The 18870-nt window shown below is 41.9% G+C and overlaps 3 protein-coding genes across 3 annotated transcripts in view; 2 read left to right on the top strand and 1 right to left on the bottom strand.

Annotated features, from left to right (window-relative positions):
- Positions 1-1970: 1970 nt before the first annotated feature.
- On the top strand, positions 1971-2673 carry LOC135699552 (general odorant-binding protein 67-like). Its single transcript, XM_065219828.1, has 4 exons — positions 1971-1980; positions 2050-2204; positions 2264-2512; positions 2581-2673. Exons 1-4 carry the CDS (start codon positions 1971-1973, stop codon positions 2671-2673), a joined length of 507 nt encoding a protein of 168 aa, XP_065075900.1.
- Positions 2674-2929: 256 nt separating this feature from the next.
- LOC135699553 (general odorant-binding protein 67-like) lies at positions 2930-3673 on the top strand. The gene is made up of 4 exons (XM_065219829.1): positions 2930-2988; positions 3053-3214; positions 3280-3519; positions 3572-3673. The coding sequence occupies exons 1-4, from the start codon at positions 2944-2946 to the stop codon at positions 3671-3673; spliced, it is 549 nt and encodes a 182-aa protein (XP_065075901.1). The 5' UTR covers positions 2930-2943.
- A 4526-nt stretch (positions 3674-8199) lies between these two features.
- Positions 8200-18870, bottom strand: part of ndl (serine protease nudel) — a 28382-nt gene continuing 17711 nt past the window's right edge. Inside the window, exons 4-15 of the mRNA XM_065219830.1 lie at positions 17936-18778; positions 16757-17775; positions 16367-16700; positions 14511-16308; positions 10744-10913; positions 10569-10682; positions 10318-10492; positions 9648-10265; positions 9416-9591; positions 8909-9362; positions 8636-8851; positions 8200-8575 (exon numbers count right to left, since the gene is read on the bottom strand). Of these exons, the coding sequence (XP_065075902.1) occupies positions 8203-8575; positions 8636-8851; positions 8909-9362; positions 9416-9591; positions 9648-10265; positions 10318-10492; positions 10569-10682; positions 10744-10913; positions 14511-16308; positions 16367-16700; positions 16757-17775; positions 17936-18778 (6290 nt within the window). The 3' untranslated portion in view covers positions 8200-8202. The remainder of the gene's footprint in view (positions 8576-8635; positions 8852-8908; positions 9363-9415; positions 9592-9647; positions 10266-10317; positions 10493-10568; positions 10683-10743; positions 10914-14510; positions 16309-16366; positions 16701-16756; positions 17776-17935; positions 18779-18870) is intronic.

The raw sequence follows: 18870 nt of genomic DNA on the forward strand, positions 1-18870 counted from the left end.
TAAAATTATAATGAAAAAAATAACTCACCAATTGAGGATTGATTTATTACATGACGCAATGACCGAAACTGAATATTTTCTGGATGGGATCCACAGATCAAAACAGAAGCAAATAAACAAACTGACGTTTACGCTTCTCACACAGTTTACTGCGAATATATAGTATTGGACGATCTTGGATAAACTATCGTGTTGCTTATGGTTGGAGTCTCAGGAGAGCTTTAATGTGAAAGTTGTTATGAATGTCAAATGAAAGCTGAGCGATGGAAACCAATATATCTGATATAAAGGTGTATTTGTTTGGGTGAATTAAATGTGTGTGTTGAATGCTTTTGAGAGCGAACTGTATTAGTTGAGGGACTACCCAACAAACAATTTGTGTTGAATAAAGGCTGAATAAGCTATTTTTTAGCTGAAGAAGCATATTTTTGACTGAATAAGCTCTTATTCGGCTTCCAATGTTTGTTGGGTATGGTCTAATTGTGTTCCGACTAAAATGGATCGGCAAGCGCACGAATTAGCATGTTTGTGTGTATGCGAATTAGGATCTAAGATAATGGGATGAGATTGTAATTGTGTGCCGACAAGACACGGGTTTTCAGTTAAGAGTTTTGTTAGAGGTGTGCGTGTGAGATTGAGAAAATGCGAGCTAGAAAAATTCGAGTGTGGCTGAGGTCTGCATTCAGAAAACTAATCTTGGAGTGTACAGTTGTTATAAGGAAAAAAAAAATCTTTAATATTAAAAATGGACGGCGAAAAAGAAGTCGGTCACCACAATCATGAGTCTAATCTCAAGCCCATCCACATTCAAGATTCGTCAATGATTAAAAAGGAGCTCGTCTGCCTAGTGGCAAACGTTTTTGCTTACTGAGCAGAAGACCGTGGGTTCAATCCCAAGCTCCTTCGCGTTAAACGATCGTTAGGACATTAATTCAGCTTATCGTTTACCAAAACAAACCCTGCTGAAAACCAAACCCTCTTACCCAACATCCTTGTGATTCCTCGTGGAAGTGCAGAGGACTCCTCGGCTTCCATCAAAGCGAGTGTCACGTCAACACATTCCTACCCATTCCTTTCTTGACCTGCGTTCAGGCGCGACTGGCGCTGGTATTGCCTAATTCGAGATCACCAGTTTTTACACATTGAGGATGATTGCTAATCCCAAGCATCGTCTATTGGTTCTCTGTGTAATTACAGTTGGTCTGGAAATAACAGAGTAGCAACCGTGGGCGGTCAATAATGCTCATGCTCAAATTAATTATTGTTCCACGACATAGGACTAGTTACGGGTACAACAGCCCATTTAGCTCCTGCTTCAGGGATTTTAGCAACCTGTTTTGACTTTAGTATAACTAAAAATTGTTTTAAAAATAGAATTAGACACGTAGGTAAGTAGTCTGTGCGACATAGTCGATGGCGAATGTAAATTAAAAAAAATGGAAGTGCATCTAGAACACTCGAAAATCCAAATCGCAACCGAATTCGTTCTAAATTTGGTACAGTTATTGGAGACCTCAACAAAAATTGTAAGAATAGTGATGTGCCTAAGTTAGAAGTTAGAAGTAGGCTTTTGAAAACTGGTTGAAATTCAATGTTTAATCCAAGATGGTTCAAGATGTACGAACAGTTATAACAAGCCTAACAAAATACGTACAAAGTAGTACGTGTAGAACGTCACAACAAAGCCCAACCCTTTAAGAAGCATCATACAGACCCTGCTTATGAGGCAGGCTATGTTACGCTTAATTTGTTCAAGACGTGAGAGTTATACCAAACACGTCAACAAGGAAAGGTTCATTGCCTTTTCAAGATGTTGTAATTTTTAAAATCATAGCAGATAGTTACAGTGAGCTCGTTATATAAACCGTGATGCAGAACGATTCCTTCTTCATTCAATTCCAAGCAACCAAAGCCTACTTATTGTCTGAAAAAATGTGGAAACAGTTCGTCAATTCATTACTTTTACTATTATGCCTCGCAGTAAGTGATGCTTATTAAGAATAATCATGGATTGCTTTGCCATTAATTGATTTCCTCGCTAGATTTCAGTGAACAGCTTTTCACCGGATCCAACCTGTTTCGAGATAAGTACATCCAAAAGGGCGGATGATTGCTGCTTGATACCAAAACCTTATGATAACCAGCAAGTTTCAGACTGTCTACTGTCAATGGGAAATCCTACTGACGCCACAGAAAAGTATAAGGTACATTACTGAAATAATCTTGGAACGAATTAGGTACAATTACTTTCATCTTTAAACAGTGCCTCGTGGCATGCATTGCCAAGAAGTTGAATGTCTACAAGGATAACAACCTAGACAGGGAAGCTGCCCTGCGGTTGTTTAATTTGAAAATTGGATCAAATCCAAATTTTGCACCCATAATCGGTAGCACATTTGACCAGTGCTATAGACAATTGTCGGTGAACATGGCTTACGAACAGTCAAATCCGCCGAATTGCAGTGCCCTGCCCATGCTGTTGTTGAACTGTCTGCAGTCAAGTTTGTTTCTGGTTTGTATCGTTGCTTTGAATGCTATTCAACGGGTAACGAGTCGTAATTATGATTTCAATAATTCCAGAACTGTCCCACCGGAGTTTGGAAAGTAGGATCAGAATGCGATGAACTTAAACGAAAGCTTACCAAGGGTTGTCCCTTTGTAGCAATTTCATGATTATAATAACTGCGAAAAAAAAAATCAGATAAAAAGCATACTTCCTTCATAACGCTACATTTGATTTAACGATGACATGCAACCGAACATGACCAAAAGTGTGAACGAAAGGCTAATTTGAATTTCCAATGACCGTGTAATCAGCTTACCCATTGTCGAACTTTTTTGGATCGATCATTATGTGTTTAGAATAGGAAAATAGATCACATATAAAAAGCAAACAAATTTGAGCAGTCCATCATTGCAGTTTCAAATCTAGAAGGCATAGCAATGTTCAATTTGTGGTTTATCATTCTATCACTCTTAGTAGGCTATGTAAGTAGTTTTCATTTAAAAACATTGATTCGAAGCAAATTTTTCAACCAACTCATTCGCTCAGATTTCAGCACATGGTGCACCTGTCGACCCATCCTGTTATGAGTTGAAAACCAGCAAGCGGGCCGATGATTGCTGCAAAAGTCCTGTGGAGCTTGGTGACGATGTCACGAATTCATGCATTGCTAAGCTTGATCCGACGCAGACTGAGCATGATCAACTTATCGTATGTGCTAGGTACTTGTACATTATTCAGTTTATGTTTTTTATCGGTATTTTATTACAATTCAGTGCGTAGGAGAATGTATTGCCCAAGAGTCGGGCGTCATGAAGAATCGAACTGTGGACAAGGAGGCTGCCAAATTGTTGTTTGTAAATTTGGTTGGTGAGGATCCAAATTTTGCCCCCCTTATAGGAGGCGTCTATGACAAGTGTTACGACTGGGTTACTGCGATACCGGACCATGAAAAGGCAAAGTGCAGTTTTGTTCCCGCCTTCCTAATGACCTGCATTGAGACGGAATTATTTAAGGTAGGCTGTAGATTTTAGTTCGAGTTAGGAATTGAAAGAGATTTTTTTGCAGATTTGTCCTCCAGCTGTATGGGACGTGAGTGACGGCTGCGTTGAACTTGCAGGTAAACTGGCCAAAGGATGTCCATTTTCTGCGATTGATAATAAGCGTTGAGGTAACTTCGTAATGCGTTGTGTGATCTTGGAGCTGGTTTATTTGTTATTCAATGCATATTTGTGAACATAAATTATTCTGTGCAGCATTCCAACGGTCTGTTTCTTATGTTTAAATGCATTAACGGCTTAAATGTACTTCCAAAACATGCTGAGCTCCTCCAAAACAAATGTCTTATCTATGTTATACTGTGGGATCACAGGTAGACTAATCTGTTAAACACGGTATTTCCAACAATCAATACGAAACTAACGATTTTAAATTGGCTCACTACTTGACTAGCCTATTGGTACCAAGCAAATCGATTGACGTACCCCATTCTAGTCGAAATTCTAGTACTACATAATGTTTGTTTTGATTCGCTATGAAAGTTTGACAGATAAAATGAGGGGTTATTGGATTTTCCTATGTTTCGAGGGGTTAATCGATTAGCTTGGGACCGAAGATAGTACCAGAACTGAGCCAAAAAGTTGAGCACGTTTCTTCGGGACGTACTAGTCTTAGAGTTACCTCTATGGTATAACCAAGCCGGTTTCGTCGAGTGATTCCTGGTTTGGTGTAGAAAATTTTTCGGGTGAGTAATTTGTGTTGGTTTATTTCCTTTAAATTCCGTTTGATACTTTGCGCAATGACTATAGAGAAGACACACAAACACAAACTGGCAAACGGAAAAAAATGTCATGACATTTCTAAACTTTTTTCTGCAGGCGACAGAACATTTTCGCACTATGAAGCAGACAAGACCAGCGGCGAGTGCGACCTAAATTTATGTCATATAAAATGTAGCTGATTTCTGACTAATTATAGCATTTATTTGAGGTTTATTGCATGGAATTATAAGACAAGAATGAATACTAACCACTCATAAGCATAGATGTTAAAATTATGCGTAAATGAGGGGTTGATAATTTACTTTCACACGTAAGCTTGCAGCTAAAATGTAATTTCAATAAAATGTTTGAAAAATAATGAACTACGACATTTTTCCTATTCTCTATCTCCGCTGTTTGCTAGTAATGTAGAAACACACGACTGGCCGTGTGCCGGCTGTTTTGTTTTGCTCTGGACGATGGTTTTGCAAAAAATGTACTGTTGCCACCTCTGGTTATAATTGCTTATCTTTTGACAGATACGCGTATTTCGTCTACTACTTGCAGACTTCATCAGTGAAAAGTACTCAACACCACTGATTTTAGTTTAGATGAGAGAGGAACTGACTGGTTTGGAGCCAAACACACTGTCAAAGCGAGCAGTGGATATCTTGATAGCATTGGCAGTGTTGCTAGAAACCACCTGGATATAAGAATACACTCCTCTCTTATCCTAGACCCTCTCTAGTTTTTATTACTACGCATCATTTATATCCACTTCTTACTAGCTGCTGATTTCAACACTATCAGTATAGGTTTCCATGTATTTTGTTTTCCATATTGCGCAAGATGAACCTAGATGGAATATTTGTATACTTTAGTTGTTTATTAAAGTTATGCCAGCATAGTAACACTATACTTTGGTTCCATGACTTTTCCGGACATATCTGAAAATGATCCAAAGTCACCGCAAGCGTCTTTGCACTGACACAGATAGGCTTGTAATCGCTCATTACAGCTAAAATGCTATTTTTCGTTATTACGAAACTATGAGATACTATAATGATAATTTTAATTTGTAAGAAGCAAGAAGAGGTGGAAAAGTTTGTGTATGACATATAAAATTTGTCAATTTTGCTATCAGAAGGTCAAGAACTAGTGATTTTATGATCGATGATTACTCGCTCATCGCGTTGCTCATCGTTACAGCTAATCGCTATTGTGACCCTTTGAAAGCTAAATTGACAGGTTTTATGTGTCACACACATACTTTACCTTCTCTTCTTGAATCTTGTAAAAAACAATTATCATTCAAATATCTCATAATTTCATAAATCCGAAAAATAGTATTTTAGCTGTAATGAGCATTTGCAAGTTTGGACATCTGTGGTCAACACCGTCGGATTCATGGCACACTTTTCCAGCTTGGATACTTTCACCTGGTTTGCATGCATCATTTTATCGCCGGACAAATTTGAGATTTGGACGTAATTGCTTTTGTAAATAAACACTTCAATCGCCGATTTCTTGCGAATTAAAGGTCAATATCGGAAACTAATAACACGGTCAGGTAGAGAAATGATTTTTCTATCATTTGGTTTAGTTTGTTTACGAGATTGAGCTTTTCTTCGCCAGAAATCGGCGATTGACATGTTTGTTACATTGCTTTCGTCCAAATTTCAAATCACTCCGGACTTGTCAGTGGCTGCTTTGTCAATAGTGCCATCCGCATTCAGCAATTTATAACTGATATCTTGAACAAACATTCCATGGATTTCTAAGAACACGAAAAAATGTAATACCATTTTGAAATTTTAAGCGTTCACACTTAGAAATAACTAATTTTACACGTGACGGAATCCATCTTTGCCATAAAGGATGAGACGTAAACAATCATTTCATGTAAAATTAAGTGCTTCGAGACTGTAAAATTCGTTACTCGTCGAAAGTACGGTTGATTGAGCTGAATTTCGTGTCTGCTATTACTGAATTGTATGTCAAAATTAACGCTCATATATGTCAGTTTCAGAGCACCTAAATTTACCACATTTTTTTCTAAGTGTGTAAGGATGATTCTGTGGTGGTACACAATCTTTGAATACGTCAGAATCTGCCGGCGTTGATGCTTCCTTCCAGCATTTTTGCATGGCTTTTTGTTCAATTATTACAGGAAATTAGCAGTATGGCTACAACGCAATTCGAGTTAGAAATATCCCCGAAATTTCATGCCATCAGAGTTGGTCTGGATGAGTGGAAGTGGAAAATTGAAATCCGCTGCCATTTTGGAAATCAAGAGCCCATTCTGCAGATACCCATATTACATAGGTTTAGATATATATTCCATGTCCGGGGCCGCCTATTGGATTTTGGTCCGCCATATTGAATTCAAAAATGGCGGCGGATGTCAATTTTCAACTTCCACTCATCGAACTCATTCCGTAGATACCCATATTGCATGGGTTTAAATGCATATTCCCAGTTCGGGGCAACCATATTGGATTTTGGTCTGACATCCTGGATTCCAAAATTGCAGCGGATGTCAATTTTCCACTTCGACTCATCTAGCCCATTCCGTAGATACCCATATTGCATGGGTTTAGATGCATATTTCTTGTCCGGTGCCACCATATTGGATTTTGGTCTACCATCTTGAATTCCTAAATGGCGGCGGATGTCAATTTTCTACTTCCACTCATCGAGCTCATTCCGTAGATACCCATATTGCATGGGTTTAAATGCATATTCCTAGTCCGGGGCCGCCATATTTAATTTTGGTCCGCCAATTTCCATGTCAATATTGGATTTTGGTCCACCATCTTGAATTCCAAAATGGCGGCGGATGTCAATTTTCTACTTCCACTCATCGAGCCCATTTCGCAGATACCCATATTGCATGGGTTTAAATGCATATTCCTAGTCCGGGGGCCGCCAGATTGGAGTTTGGTCTGCCATATTGTATTCCAAAATGGCGGCGGATGTCAATTTTCCACTTCCTTTCATCGAGCCCATTCCGCAGATACCCATATTGCATGGGTTTAAATGCATATTCCTAGTCCGGGGGCCGCCATATTGAATTTTGGTCCGCCAATTTCAATGTCAATATTGGATTTTGGTCCACCATCTTGAATTCCAAAATGGCGGCAGATGTCAATTTTCTACTTCCACTCATCGAGCCCATTTCGCAGATACCCATATTGCATGGGTTTAAATGCATATTCCTAGTCCGGGGGCCGCCAGATTGGATTTTGGTCTGCCATATTGTGTTCCAAAATGGCGGCGGATGTCAATTTTCCACTTCCTTTCATCGACCTCATTCCGCAGATACCCATATTGCATGGGTTTAAATGCATATTCCTAGTCCGGGGGCCGCCATATTGAATTTTGGTCCGCCATATTGGATTCCAAAATGGCGGCGGATGTCAATTTTTCGCTTCCTCTCATCGAGACCATTCCGTAGAAACCCATATTGCATAGGTTTAGATGAATATTCCCTGTCCGGGGCGGCCATATTGGATTTTGGTCCGCCATCTTGAATTCCAAAATGGCGGTGGATGTCGGATTTTTACTTTGATTGTAATTCCAATTCTAATATTGATTTTCCGTTTGGTTTTTGTGACCGCAAAATCAGCAAAGGTTAAAATCAGCCTTGATTTTCTGCTGTGTGATTTTGCTACTCTCAAGATCAGCTAAGATAAAATCCGCCGTGATTTTCTGTTTGTGATTTTCCTGATCCCAAAATCAGCAGTGATTTTCGACCGTTTCTGATTTAGGATTTTCTTGATTTTTTCCATCACTGCATCAGTATTCGATTGCAGCTTAATTTCTTCACATTAATTTTGGTGAGTCTCACCACCAGGTGATTATTCTGATTTCTTTGGAGGTCATCGCAAGGCTACCCAGATGGGAGTTTTTCGTTTTTTGTTTAATTTATTCTAAAAATCAGTCTCCACAGTTGATCTCCAGTCGATCGCATTTCAGCTCGTCTTCGGCATCCCAGTTGACCAGTTTGAACAATGGCCTACTAGGTTTCATATAGAACGCCTGCTTCTCGTTGATCGCCACTTTGGAAAATTTATTGAGCACCACGGTTTTCGTTGCTGATCCTCGCAACCTATCGACGGGATCGTGTGTCCGTTTGGCCGTCCTTAGCCGTGAATCCAGAAGCATTTTTCTTCCATACACTTTTTGCACTCGATGGTACCCGACGAGCTCACACATTTTCTTGATCGTTAGATCGTCGTACTTATCGTTTTTGGGGAAACACTTCGAATGCCAGATGCCGTGGCTCTGCTGCATCACTTCGCCGTAGTTGCTGCGGTAGAGTTTTTCGTTTGTTAGAATGATTCGCCAAATAGTTATGCAGTGTACTTACGTCTCCGCCGGATTCTGCTGCAGTGCGTAGCAGAAGCGTTCGTCTTCCTCTCCCGGACAATCGATCTCACCATCGCAAACATGATCATACGGAATACAGGTTCCACTGTCACCACAGTGGAAGCTAGTTTTCTGGCACTTGCAAAGCCGAGGATTTTCGTCCGTTTTATCCCAACAGTTCCGAACACCATCGCAGATCTTCGCTGGATCGGTAGCCCTGAAAATATGCATGACTATAAAGTTATCTTCCAGAATATGCAATTATTCAACCTACTTTAGATATGTGTAGCATGAGCACTCGTGTGGTTCGTCCGACAGATCTCCACAATCGTTTCGTCCATTGCAGAACTTGTTCTTGTCGATGCACTGGTGGTTTCCGCAGCGGAATTGCGTTGGTAGGCAGGCAGTCGACGTATCGTTTCTCGCATTGCACGCCTCCGGACGTTCATCGGAATCGTCGTCGCAGTCCAGTTTGTTGTCGCAAACCAACGAATGTCCAATGCATTTGCCGTATCGACACCGAAGTCCAGTACAGAGTGGTGCAGGAAACTCGTAGTCACACTGTGTATGACTCAGCACATGTTGGATGTCGGTGTAGAATTCCTTGAGTGAGATCATCTTAACGACTTCGTTGAATCCGCAGAGACCGTGTTTGTTTTGGTAGAAGCCGACGGGATACCATCCAGATAGCTTGGTCTTACAAACGACAACTCCCGAACGGGTGGCATCTGAAATGCAAGATTTTCATAAGCTGAAAAACCGAACGCTCGGAAGATCTTACCTTCAGAATAGCAGTGATCGGCATTGTAGATTCCCTTATCTGGATCCAACTGGTAACAGATGAACTTCGTCGGATCACCACAATTCGTCATATTCATGTGAACTTTAAGAGTTCTGGTCCGACCGTATTTGTCTTGTCCAACCGCGATGCACTGATTATCCTCGATTTCATGGCTCCTGTAAAGATCATTTCACTCATTTAATCAAACCAAACCATTCAAATTCAATCGTACTTCTGCGGAATGAACGTCGGCAGGACATGGCGGGTGAACGTCAAATTCTTCTCCAGATGCAGCATCACAACCCGTGCGTCCGGTAAGAAGTGGTAGCAATCCACTCGAACCACCTGTTCGTAGGGTCCGGATATCTTCAGGTAGGATTTGGCCCCGCCGGCCACCACCGAAATGAAGTCATGCTTTAGATTGATCATTCTCATGCACGAGCTATCGACCACGATCCAGTTCACATCGATGATGATCGAACTGCACAGGAACACACCCTCCAGGTAGATGTCGGCATTCCACGGCCAATCGTAGTCATCACCAAAGTTTTCGATGAACTCAATGTGAGCATTCTCGTGGAAGGTTAGATGCGTCTTGGAGAAGATGTCAGCGAGTGGATTGATTGGTTGGATGTTAACCTGAATCGGTTGCTCCTTGTGTTGATTTTCAAAGTGGCTGATTTCGTGCTCGGTGGCATTTATGTACGGCATACAGGTGATGTGAAGCGCTTTGCAGTTCGGCTCTGAGGTAATGTTCCGGTAGGATTTGATTAGTAGCGGTTGACGCTCCAGGTCTATTGTTTCGTTGTACAACGGCTCCAGGACGGTTTGGTAGTAGCTTCGATGACCACTGAAATACTTCTGTTAGATGAATATTATTCAAACTTCGATTGGAAACTTACGCAAATCCCAAGAAAGAGCAGATCTTTCCAATTGATTCTACAGATTTATTGTTAACTTCTGCTCCGCAGATGAGATTCCACGTTCCGTTGGTGCTTTGAGCGACCAATCCTTCGTATTTGAACTCGGAAAGGTTATTCGCATCGAAGTAGACTTTGTGACCGTCGGTAAGGGCAACTGAATAGAATAGAAAAAAAAACAAAAACAAAACGTAGTAGGCTAGTTTGCTCATAACATGCCGAGCAAAACTTACGACAGTCAAGCTCATCTTCGTGTAGTGGGCAGTCCGGATTAGTATCGCATAGCTTCTTCTCATCGATACAAACTTTACTCATCCGACAGGGATACTGGCCGACTTCGCAAGAAACTGCGGGTAATACATTTTTAGAAGATTGTTCAGTTCAACGATGTAGAATTTCAAATCTTACAGCAATCTTCCTCATCCGTCAAATCCAAACAATCCGTCTTGCCGTCGCAGATCAAAAAGTCGTACTTGTCCTTCAGGTAGTCCTTGCACGTGCAGCGTAGCTCGTCCGTTCCGTCCTCGCAGTCGATGATTCGATCGCAGTGGTGAGCAATGTTGATCGATTGATGAATTCTGAAAGATTTTCCGTAATTATCTTGCTATTGCGATCACATGTTTAAGGGGATTCAGTGCAGTATTTTCTGCTTCAGGAACCTAACGCTTGCCCTCAGAACTACCGCAGTTGTTAGTTGAGAGCTTTCTATGCTATGCTTCGACGGCAAGTACAATCATACTCTATTCCCATGGAAGTCGAGACATTCTCCAATTCGCAAAATTCCTAGATCGTACCAGCAATCGAACTCCATCAAGGTCTTCCTTTATAGCTGTGACTTTACCGACCGAACTAAGGGAGGTCCCAAAACAGCTCTATAAGCTAAATTGATCTACATCTATATAATCTACATATATTCGTGTTCTCATTTATATGCAGTGCTATCAAAGAGAAAATGCTTCTTTTTTTTTTGTAATACACTGGAACCTCCATTTACGAACCAAAACGGGGGTTCGTAAATCGAATTAGTGCGTAAAAAAAACCTCGTTATTTGGGATTTACTTCGTAAAAAGAAAAGTCGTTATTTGGGATTTACTTCGTAGAAACTACTGTAGAAACTGAAGCTTTTGATCAGTATAGTATTCCGGGATATATTGTTGCTGCGTTTATCACACTCTAGACACAGTGGCGGTGTTGCTATTTATGTCAAAGAATCAGTTCAATTCAACCTTCGTACCAACGAAGTTATTGATGGCAACTGGTTCTTGGGCATTACAATTGTACGTGGCATGAAGATGGGTAATTATGGTGTTTTTTATCATTCTCCCAGTTTTAGTGACCAGCGTTTTGTTGGAGTTTTAGAGAACTGGCTCGAGACATTCCTTGATTCTAGTAAATTAAATATCGGAAAATCGGAGCAACGTGTAGGGACCGGATATCGATGTCTGACGCCATTTCGAAATCCAATATGGCGACTTCCAGTTACAGAAAAACTTGGAAATTCTGTCAAATAGCCCACAATATGGGTATTTTTGGAAGCGAAATGACGTGTAGGGACCGGAAATCGATGTGTGACGTAATTTTTCAATCCAAGATAGTGGCTTCCGGTTACAGGAAACAGAAAAATACCGTTAAATACACAACAATATGGATATTTTTGAATCGGAGTAACCTGTGAGAACCGAGAATCCATGTCTGACGCCATTTAGAAATCCAAGATGGTCATCCCGATTCTTAAGATACCCGTATTGTAGGTTATTTAACATGATTTTTGTGTAACCGTAAGTCACCATACTGAATTTCAAAATGGCGTCATACATGGGTTTTCAGTCCTGATAAGTCACCCCGATTCCAAAAATACTCATATTGTGGGCTATTGAACAGAATTTCGAAGTTTTTCTGTAACTGGAAGTCACCATCTTGGATTTCAAAATGGCGTCAGATATCAATTTCCGTTCCCTATACGTCACTCCGATTCCAAAAATACCCATTTTGTGTTGTATATGGCAGAATCTCCAAGTTTTTCTGTAACCGGAAGTCGCCATCTTGGATTTCAAAATTGGGTCAGACATCGATTTCTGGTCCCTGCACATCACCCTGATTCCAAAAATACCCATATTGTGGGGTATTTGGCAGAATTTCTAAGTTTTTGTGTAACCGGAAGTCGCCATCTTGGATTTCAAAATGGCGTCAGATATTGACGTTCCTTATACGTCACTCCGATTCCAAAAATACCCATATTGTGGGCTATTTGACAGAATTTCAAAGTTTTTCTGTAATCGGAAGTCGCCATCTTGGATTTCAAAATGGCGTCAGATATCGATCTCCGTTCCCTATACGTCACTCTGATTCCAAAAATAACCATATTGTGGGCTATTTTACAGAATTTCGAAGTTTTTCAGTAACTGGAAGTCGCCATATTGGATTTCAAAATAGCGTCAGATATCGATTTCTGGTCCTTGCACATCACCCTGATTCCAAAAATACCCATATTGTGGGGTATTTGGCAGAATTTCCAAGTTTTTCTGTTACCGGAAGTCGCCATCTTGGATTTCAAAATGGCGTCAGATATCAATTTTCGGTCCCTTCACGTCACTTCGATTCCAAAAATACCCATTTTGTGTTGTATATGTCAGAATGTCCAAGTTTTTCTGTAACCGGAAGTCGCCATCTTGGATTTCAAAATTGGGTCAAACATCGATTTCTGGTCCCTGCACATCACCCTGATTCCAAAAAATACCCATATTGTGGGGTATTTGGCAGAATATCCAAGTTTTTCTGTAACCGGAAGTCGCCATCTTGGATTTCAAAATAGGGTGAGACATCAATTTTCGGTCCCTTCACGTCACTCCGATTCCAAAAATACCCATTTTGTGTTGTATATGGCAGAATGTCCAAGTTCTTCTGTAACCGGAAGCCGCCATCTTGGATCTCAAGATGACGTCAAACATAGATTTCCAGTTCCTACACGTCACCCTGATTCCAAATATACCCATATTGTGGGGTATTGAAAGTATCTTCCAGTTTTTCATGAACCGGATGCCGCCATCTTGGATTTCAAAATGGCGTCAGACATGGGTTTCCGGTTCCTACATCTCACTCCGATTCCAAAGATACCCATATTGTGGGATATTTCATATTTTTTTCCCAGATTCCCATAATCGCAAAAAAAAACTCGTTATTTGGAATTTACTTCGTAAAAAGAAAACTCGTTATTTGGGATTTACTTCGTAAAAGAGGGACGTAAATTGAATTCTGCGTAAAAAAAGACTTCGTAAACGGAGGTTTCAGTGTATTAAAACGATGAAATGCACTTTAAACGTTGGAAAAATGCTCCTTTACTGGTACATGCAAAACAAAATGATCTTACATCCAATGCAAGGTTAGATTTATTACATCCCCTGCATATGTTCCATACAACAAATATAATGGCAGCATAAAGCAAGTATTTCCAGAATGCATATTTTTGTATAAAACCATCACGAGATAATTTTCTAGACGCAACGCATTTGGGGAAACAAACTGTGTTCGAAAATTAAGCTGTCATAAAAATTACAAAATTATTCAAAAACCCTTCCGGCGACCACATCACAGAATCTGTTCATGCCACGAAACAGTACAAATTCTGCATACTTTTCATGCAAATCTGTAATAGAATATTAATTTTCCTACTCAGATTTACTGTCCTGCCCTTGTTTTTAAATAAGGATAGGAGCAATGGACAAGCATCTAGAATAAGCCTCTAACAGAAAATTCTAAAACGAGATTATAAAAGAAGCTTCTTTTGGAAGCTCATTCTAGACGCTTACCCGTCGCTCCACTTCTCTGACTAATAAATAAAACGGGCTGGATAGTAAATATGAGTACCAATACAGTAAAGGAGCCAATGTTTAAAAAGCATGAACTTAACGATAATTTGAGATGGAAAGGGCTAATAATTACATCAAGAAAAAAAATAAATAAATCAAGTAGGCCTTTCTGGCAGTAGAATGTACACAGTCGATGAGACTAATTAAGAGAGAGAGATTCACTTTTACTCAGTTGTATGAGAAATTTCTAAAATCGTCAGCTACTAAGCGCTGAGTGACCTACGAAATTTATCATATAAGTGAGTAAAAGTGAGTTAGTCTGGCCAATCGTGTAAGCCTACCTTAACTGTCATTTTCCCAAACACTCACCTCGAACAGACGAACCGCTTGTAGCGGTAAGTTTCGTTCATCGACTGGTTCTTCATCGACGTGTGCAGATAGTGCACCGACATGCGGAACTCGTTAAGCCGTTTGTTTTTCTGTTCCACGAGTTCGTGGATTTCCCGCAGGAATGGATGCTGATCCCCTTCCTCCGCAGCAACGTCCTTCGTCACAGATTCGAGCTGCGTTTCACTTTGATCCATGTCGTGTGGAGTGGTGTCCGATGCCGGATGCATTTGAGTGGCATCTGTGGTTGTCGTACTAGTGGCATCAGTACTAGGTTCGGTTGAGGTCGTTGATCTCATAGCAAGATCATCAGGTGTTGTAAGTACAACGGATTCTTCCAGATGTTCGAAATCTTTCGTTGAGGTCGTTTGTGTTGTTGTTGTTGTTGTAGCTAGGAGATCATAAAATGTTGTAAGTTCAACTGATTCTTCCAGTTGGACGAAGTCTTCGATCTCACGATTCAGGCTTGGTGTTTGAGGTTTCAAGTTAGCAATGGCTTCGTTAACTTGCATCCATATCTGTTCGGTTGAAGTGTGATTCATGTTGAGCTCAGTTGTTGTAGATGTTTCTTGCATTGATGATTCCGTGGTTGAATAGGTGGTGTTTTCATTGGAATCATCTTCTTCGGACGATTTTAAGGATAATGTTGTGCTGCTGATAGAACTTGGATTATAGGTTACTGTAGAATTTTCTTCTTCCGATGAGGAAGATGGTAAGGTACTGTAAGCAGTGGTTTCCAAGTCCCGTGCAGTACTAGATTCAACTGTCATTGGTTTAATGGAATCTGCAGTAGTACTATCTGTTGACATTTCAGTCAATATGTCAGTTGTCGTAGTCGCATTCTCTTCTTCAGATGAAGAAGACGGTGAGGCACTGTTAGTAGTCATTTCCATCTCCAGCGATGTACTAGACTCAGCCATCGTTGGCTCAGTACTAGACGTAGTAATCTCTATTAAAGTAGTCACATTCTCATCATTCATGGAAGAAGATTGTGAATTGCTGTTAAGCGTAGCAATAGATTTATCTGTAGTTGGTTCAGAGGAATTCGAGCCAGTACTGGTAATAGTTATTGCCTCTGTTAACATTTCATCAGCTAGATGAAGAGTTGTACCGGAGACTGTGGTCGCCGTTTCAGTGCTTGGTTGTTCTTTTGTACTCATAGATTCGTAATCATTCGTCACGGAAGTTGGCGGAGTACTTGTATGATCCGTGTCCTGTGTAATTTTTTCAGCAAGAAAATCGAATTTCTGACTGGCAGGTTCAGTGGTGGAAGTCGTTGACGTAGAACTTGAAGTAGTGCTGTTTGATGGCATTTCAACAGTAGTAGTCTCTCTAATCGACTCCGCCAGCAGTTGATCCAATGAGCAGTGCAGCTCATCCTCGCCTCCTAGACAATCTACCGCCCCATTGCATCGTTTCTTCTTCGGTAAGCAGAGTGAAGTTCCAACCGAACACTGGAAACCTGGACAATTCTGTCGCGTTGAAGATGGCGGCAATACTTCACGAGTCTTCTTATGAATCCATTCGATGAACAGTGCTACCCTGGTGTACACACCAGGTTCGTTAGCTCTAGCGCAACCCTCTCCATGACTCACCACGCCAGCCAGGTACCACTCGTGAGGACTGGAAATGCTCACACAGACGAACGGTCCGCCCGAATCGCCCTGACAAGCGTCATGGCCTCCACTTTCATTGGCAGCGCATATCTCCAGTCCATCTTGATCGTTTTTGTGCTTACAGAAGGGCAGAATCGGTACGGTGACATGCATCAAATGGTCCGCTATAGAATTAAGATCATATTAGTTGTTGAAGTTTAGGAGATTTAGCTTAGGACATACGAGATCCTCCATGTTCCCTGAGTGCACCCCAACCGACGGCCGTACAGTGCGTTCCTGGTTTCGGTCCCCAGATCCAGTCTCGATCATTGGTAGTCATGTGCCGCTCCGGTAGGCAGATGGGCCTTACCCATCGGTTGTACTGGAATGGTCTATCCGAGTGCATCAGACTGATGTCGTTCATCATCATTTCCGGGTTGTATTTGTGGTGAACAAGAACGTGAGTTACCGTGGACACTTGAACGTGAGGAGAAAAACTGCGCCTGCGGAGAAGACCGGCCCTCAGCTCGTAGTAGTGTTTGTGATAGAAGTCGCAGCAATGGGCTGCCGTGAGGACCTGAGGAAAGTTATGGCTTAGAAATTTAATTCTGAACAGAATTTATCCGAACTTACCCAATGCTCATTGATTATACTACTTCCGCAGTGGAACTTCCCATCTCTGAAGATTGCCACAATGAACGGATAAGCGCCCGGATCGGCTTTCATCCCTCCAACGATCTGTACCATTTCGGAAGCGTTGCGCTTACCTCGAATCTTGATACGAGCACTTTGCATTTCATTCTGCTTTGTCGATCCACACTTCGGAGCGGGACACTTGACGTAGTTGATCAATCCATTACAAGTGTCTGTAAACTCCGGTTGGAAAACGTGTCGACTTCGTGGATTCGACTGGATGAACGGCCCCGGTAAATCTCCGTGATGCTGCACCACCAATGGATCACGTGCCAGTGGTCCAAGTTCCGATTCACATGCTTCCTTCGCCAACGGCATAGGACTATGACAAACCGGATACCACTTACCCTTATGGTTTCGATGCAGAACCCCAACTGAATGGCCAACCGTGAACGCCAGGGGACTTCTCAAATCCCGCACCAACAACGTACAGTCCTGTTCATCTTTCCGGTTCAAACAATTATCGAAGCCATCACATTTTTCGATCAATGTGAAACACTTCGTCTGCGAATGATGTGCCTCCTCGTACTCGAAGACCGTATTGAAACATGAAAACGAAAACTTATCGCAACCGAAGCAACCCATTTCGTCCTCACCGAGTGGACAGTCGACGTAACCATCGCAACGCCGTTTCGCTGCCAACCGTGACAAACACGAACAGTGCGACTCGTCACTTCCATCGAAACAATCCACTCGGGTGTCGCACACGTGGGAACTCCGTACGCACTGGACACCGTCGGCACAGGGAACCTTGCCCCGTGGGCACTTTCGGTGGTGGCCACGAGCCCGAACACTAGCCACGATTGGTTCTGATAGAGAAGATTCGTTGCCTGCTAGGGAAGACTCTGTGGTTGATTGTACGACCAGACTACAGAGCAGTTGAGCGTTTTGTAGCTCCGAATCATCTGCCGTTCTCCTTCCGGGTAGATTATGAATGTTGACGGGTACGTTCATGACACCTGTGGAGAAAGAACAAATCTTTAGTGAGTAAGTTTGTGTCCTGTTGTCTGCGGAACGAACCTTGGGAATAATCACCACGTGGTTCGATGATAGTTTCGATCACGGGATCGTTCAACAAGTGCTCCGGAGTGGGCCCTTCGGGTAGTGCAAGCGACTTACCTGACGGGTAGTTGTGGCCTCCCGCATAGACCGGTCGCATGGCTCCGTAGGTCGGTGGAACCTGGTAGAAGCAGAAGTGGTTCGGAGAAAAGCCACCGTATGCGGAATTGAGCATGACTTGGGATGAGGCCTTGAGCGTTTCACCTGTAACCGGAATACTAGGTTGACCGAGGCCCCCGTATTGCTGTGTTTGGAAATGATGTTGGTTGCTCGAGAGAGTTTTGATTGGTCCAGGGTTCTGCTGACTTCGTAGCTGATCGCAAAGATTCAGAAATGGTCCACTGGCGGCAACCGTTTGTTGAGTCATATGACTGGCAGCCCTAGACTCTGGAGCCTCGATGGTTGTCGGGAAATCATGATTGAATTGTTCACGGTTGCGCGATCGAGCCATGATGAAGTCATGCACCTCTACGGGGAGAGCGGATTGATCACTGAACTCTTCGTGAAATGGATATGGTGCTCGACCAAATTCCTCGTGGGCGGCTGACCGTTGCACGCTTGGCGCCGCAGTTGTAGTTGTAGTTGAATTACATTTTTTTGATTTCCTCAAATCTCCATTTTCCAGATCAATCGCCTCCAATAGGTCGTCCAAGCTTTTGATACACTCGTCCATTTTTGGCCGGTGTTCATCGGGGTTGTATTGTAAGTTTTGCATATTGAATTTGCTGATTTCAGGTTGACCAACAAGACTCCCGTTTTGAGTTTTCGTCGAAGTTTCATTGCAATTATGATCGAAATCTTCATCTCCTCTGAACTCGGGAAGTTTCTTCAGCAGGTCATCCAGGTTTTTTACGCAGTCATCCTCTACTGGAGCGTGTTTCTGCATGTTGAACGGCTCTGGTACTGAAGAATTTGACGATGTTATGTTTAAGGTTTTGATTAAATCGTCCAAGGTTGTGCCCTTTGTAGAATGCTCTCCAGTTTTTTCGGTAGTC

Source organism: Ochlerotatus camptorhynchus, unplaced genomic scaffold (assembly GCF_037179485.1).
Source record: "Ochlerotatus camptorhynchus isolate MF236.1 unplaced genomic scaffold, CSIRO-AGI_Acam_v1.1 ptg000112l, whole genome shotgun sequence".
NCBI classification, from domain to species: Eukaryota; Metazoa; Arthropoda; class Insecta; order Diptera; family Culicidae; genus Ochlerotatus; species Ochlerotatus camptorhynchus.

Excerpts from the sequence above, each read along its gene's own strand:
- LOC135699552 (XM_065219828.1), top strand. Across the intron at positions 2,205-2,263 it reads ACGCCACAGAAAAGTATAAG|TGCCTCGTGGCATGCATTGC; the intron begins GTACATTACTGA and ends ATCTTTAAACAG. Across the intron at positions 2,513-2,580 it reads TGCAGTCAAGTTTGTTTCTG|AACTGTCCCACCGGAGTTTG; the intron begins GTTTGTATCGTT and ends CAATAATTCCAG.
- LOC135699553 (XM_065219829.1), top strand. The coding sequence starts at position 2,944 with ATGTTCAATTTGTGGTTTATCATTCTATCACTCTTAGTAGGCTAT. Across the intron at positions 2,989-3,052 it reads TATCACTCTTAGTAGGCTAT|ATTTCAGCACATGGTGCACC; the intron begins GTAAGTAGTTTT and ends TCATTCGCTCAG. Across the intron at positions 3,520-3,571 it reads TTGAGACGGAATTATTTAAG|ATTTGTCCTCCAGCTGTATG; the intron begins GTAGGCTGTAGA and ends ATTTTTTTGCAG.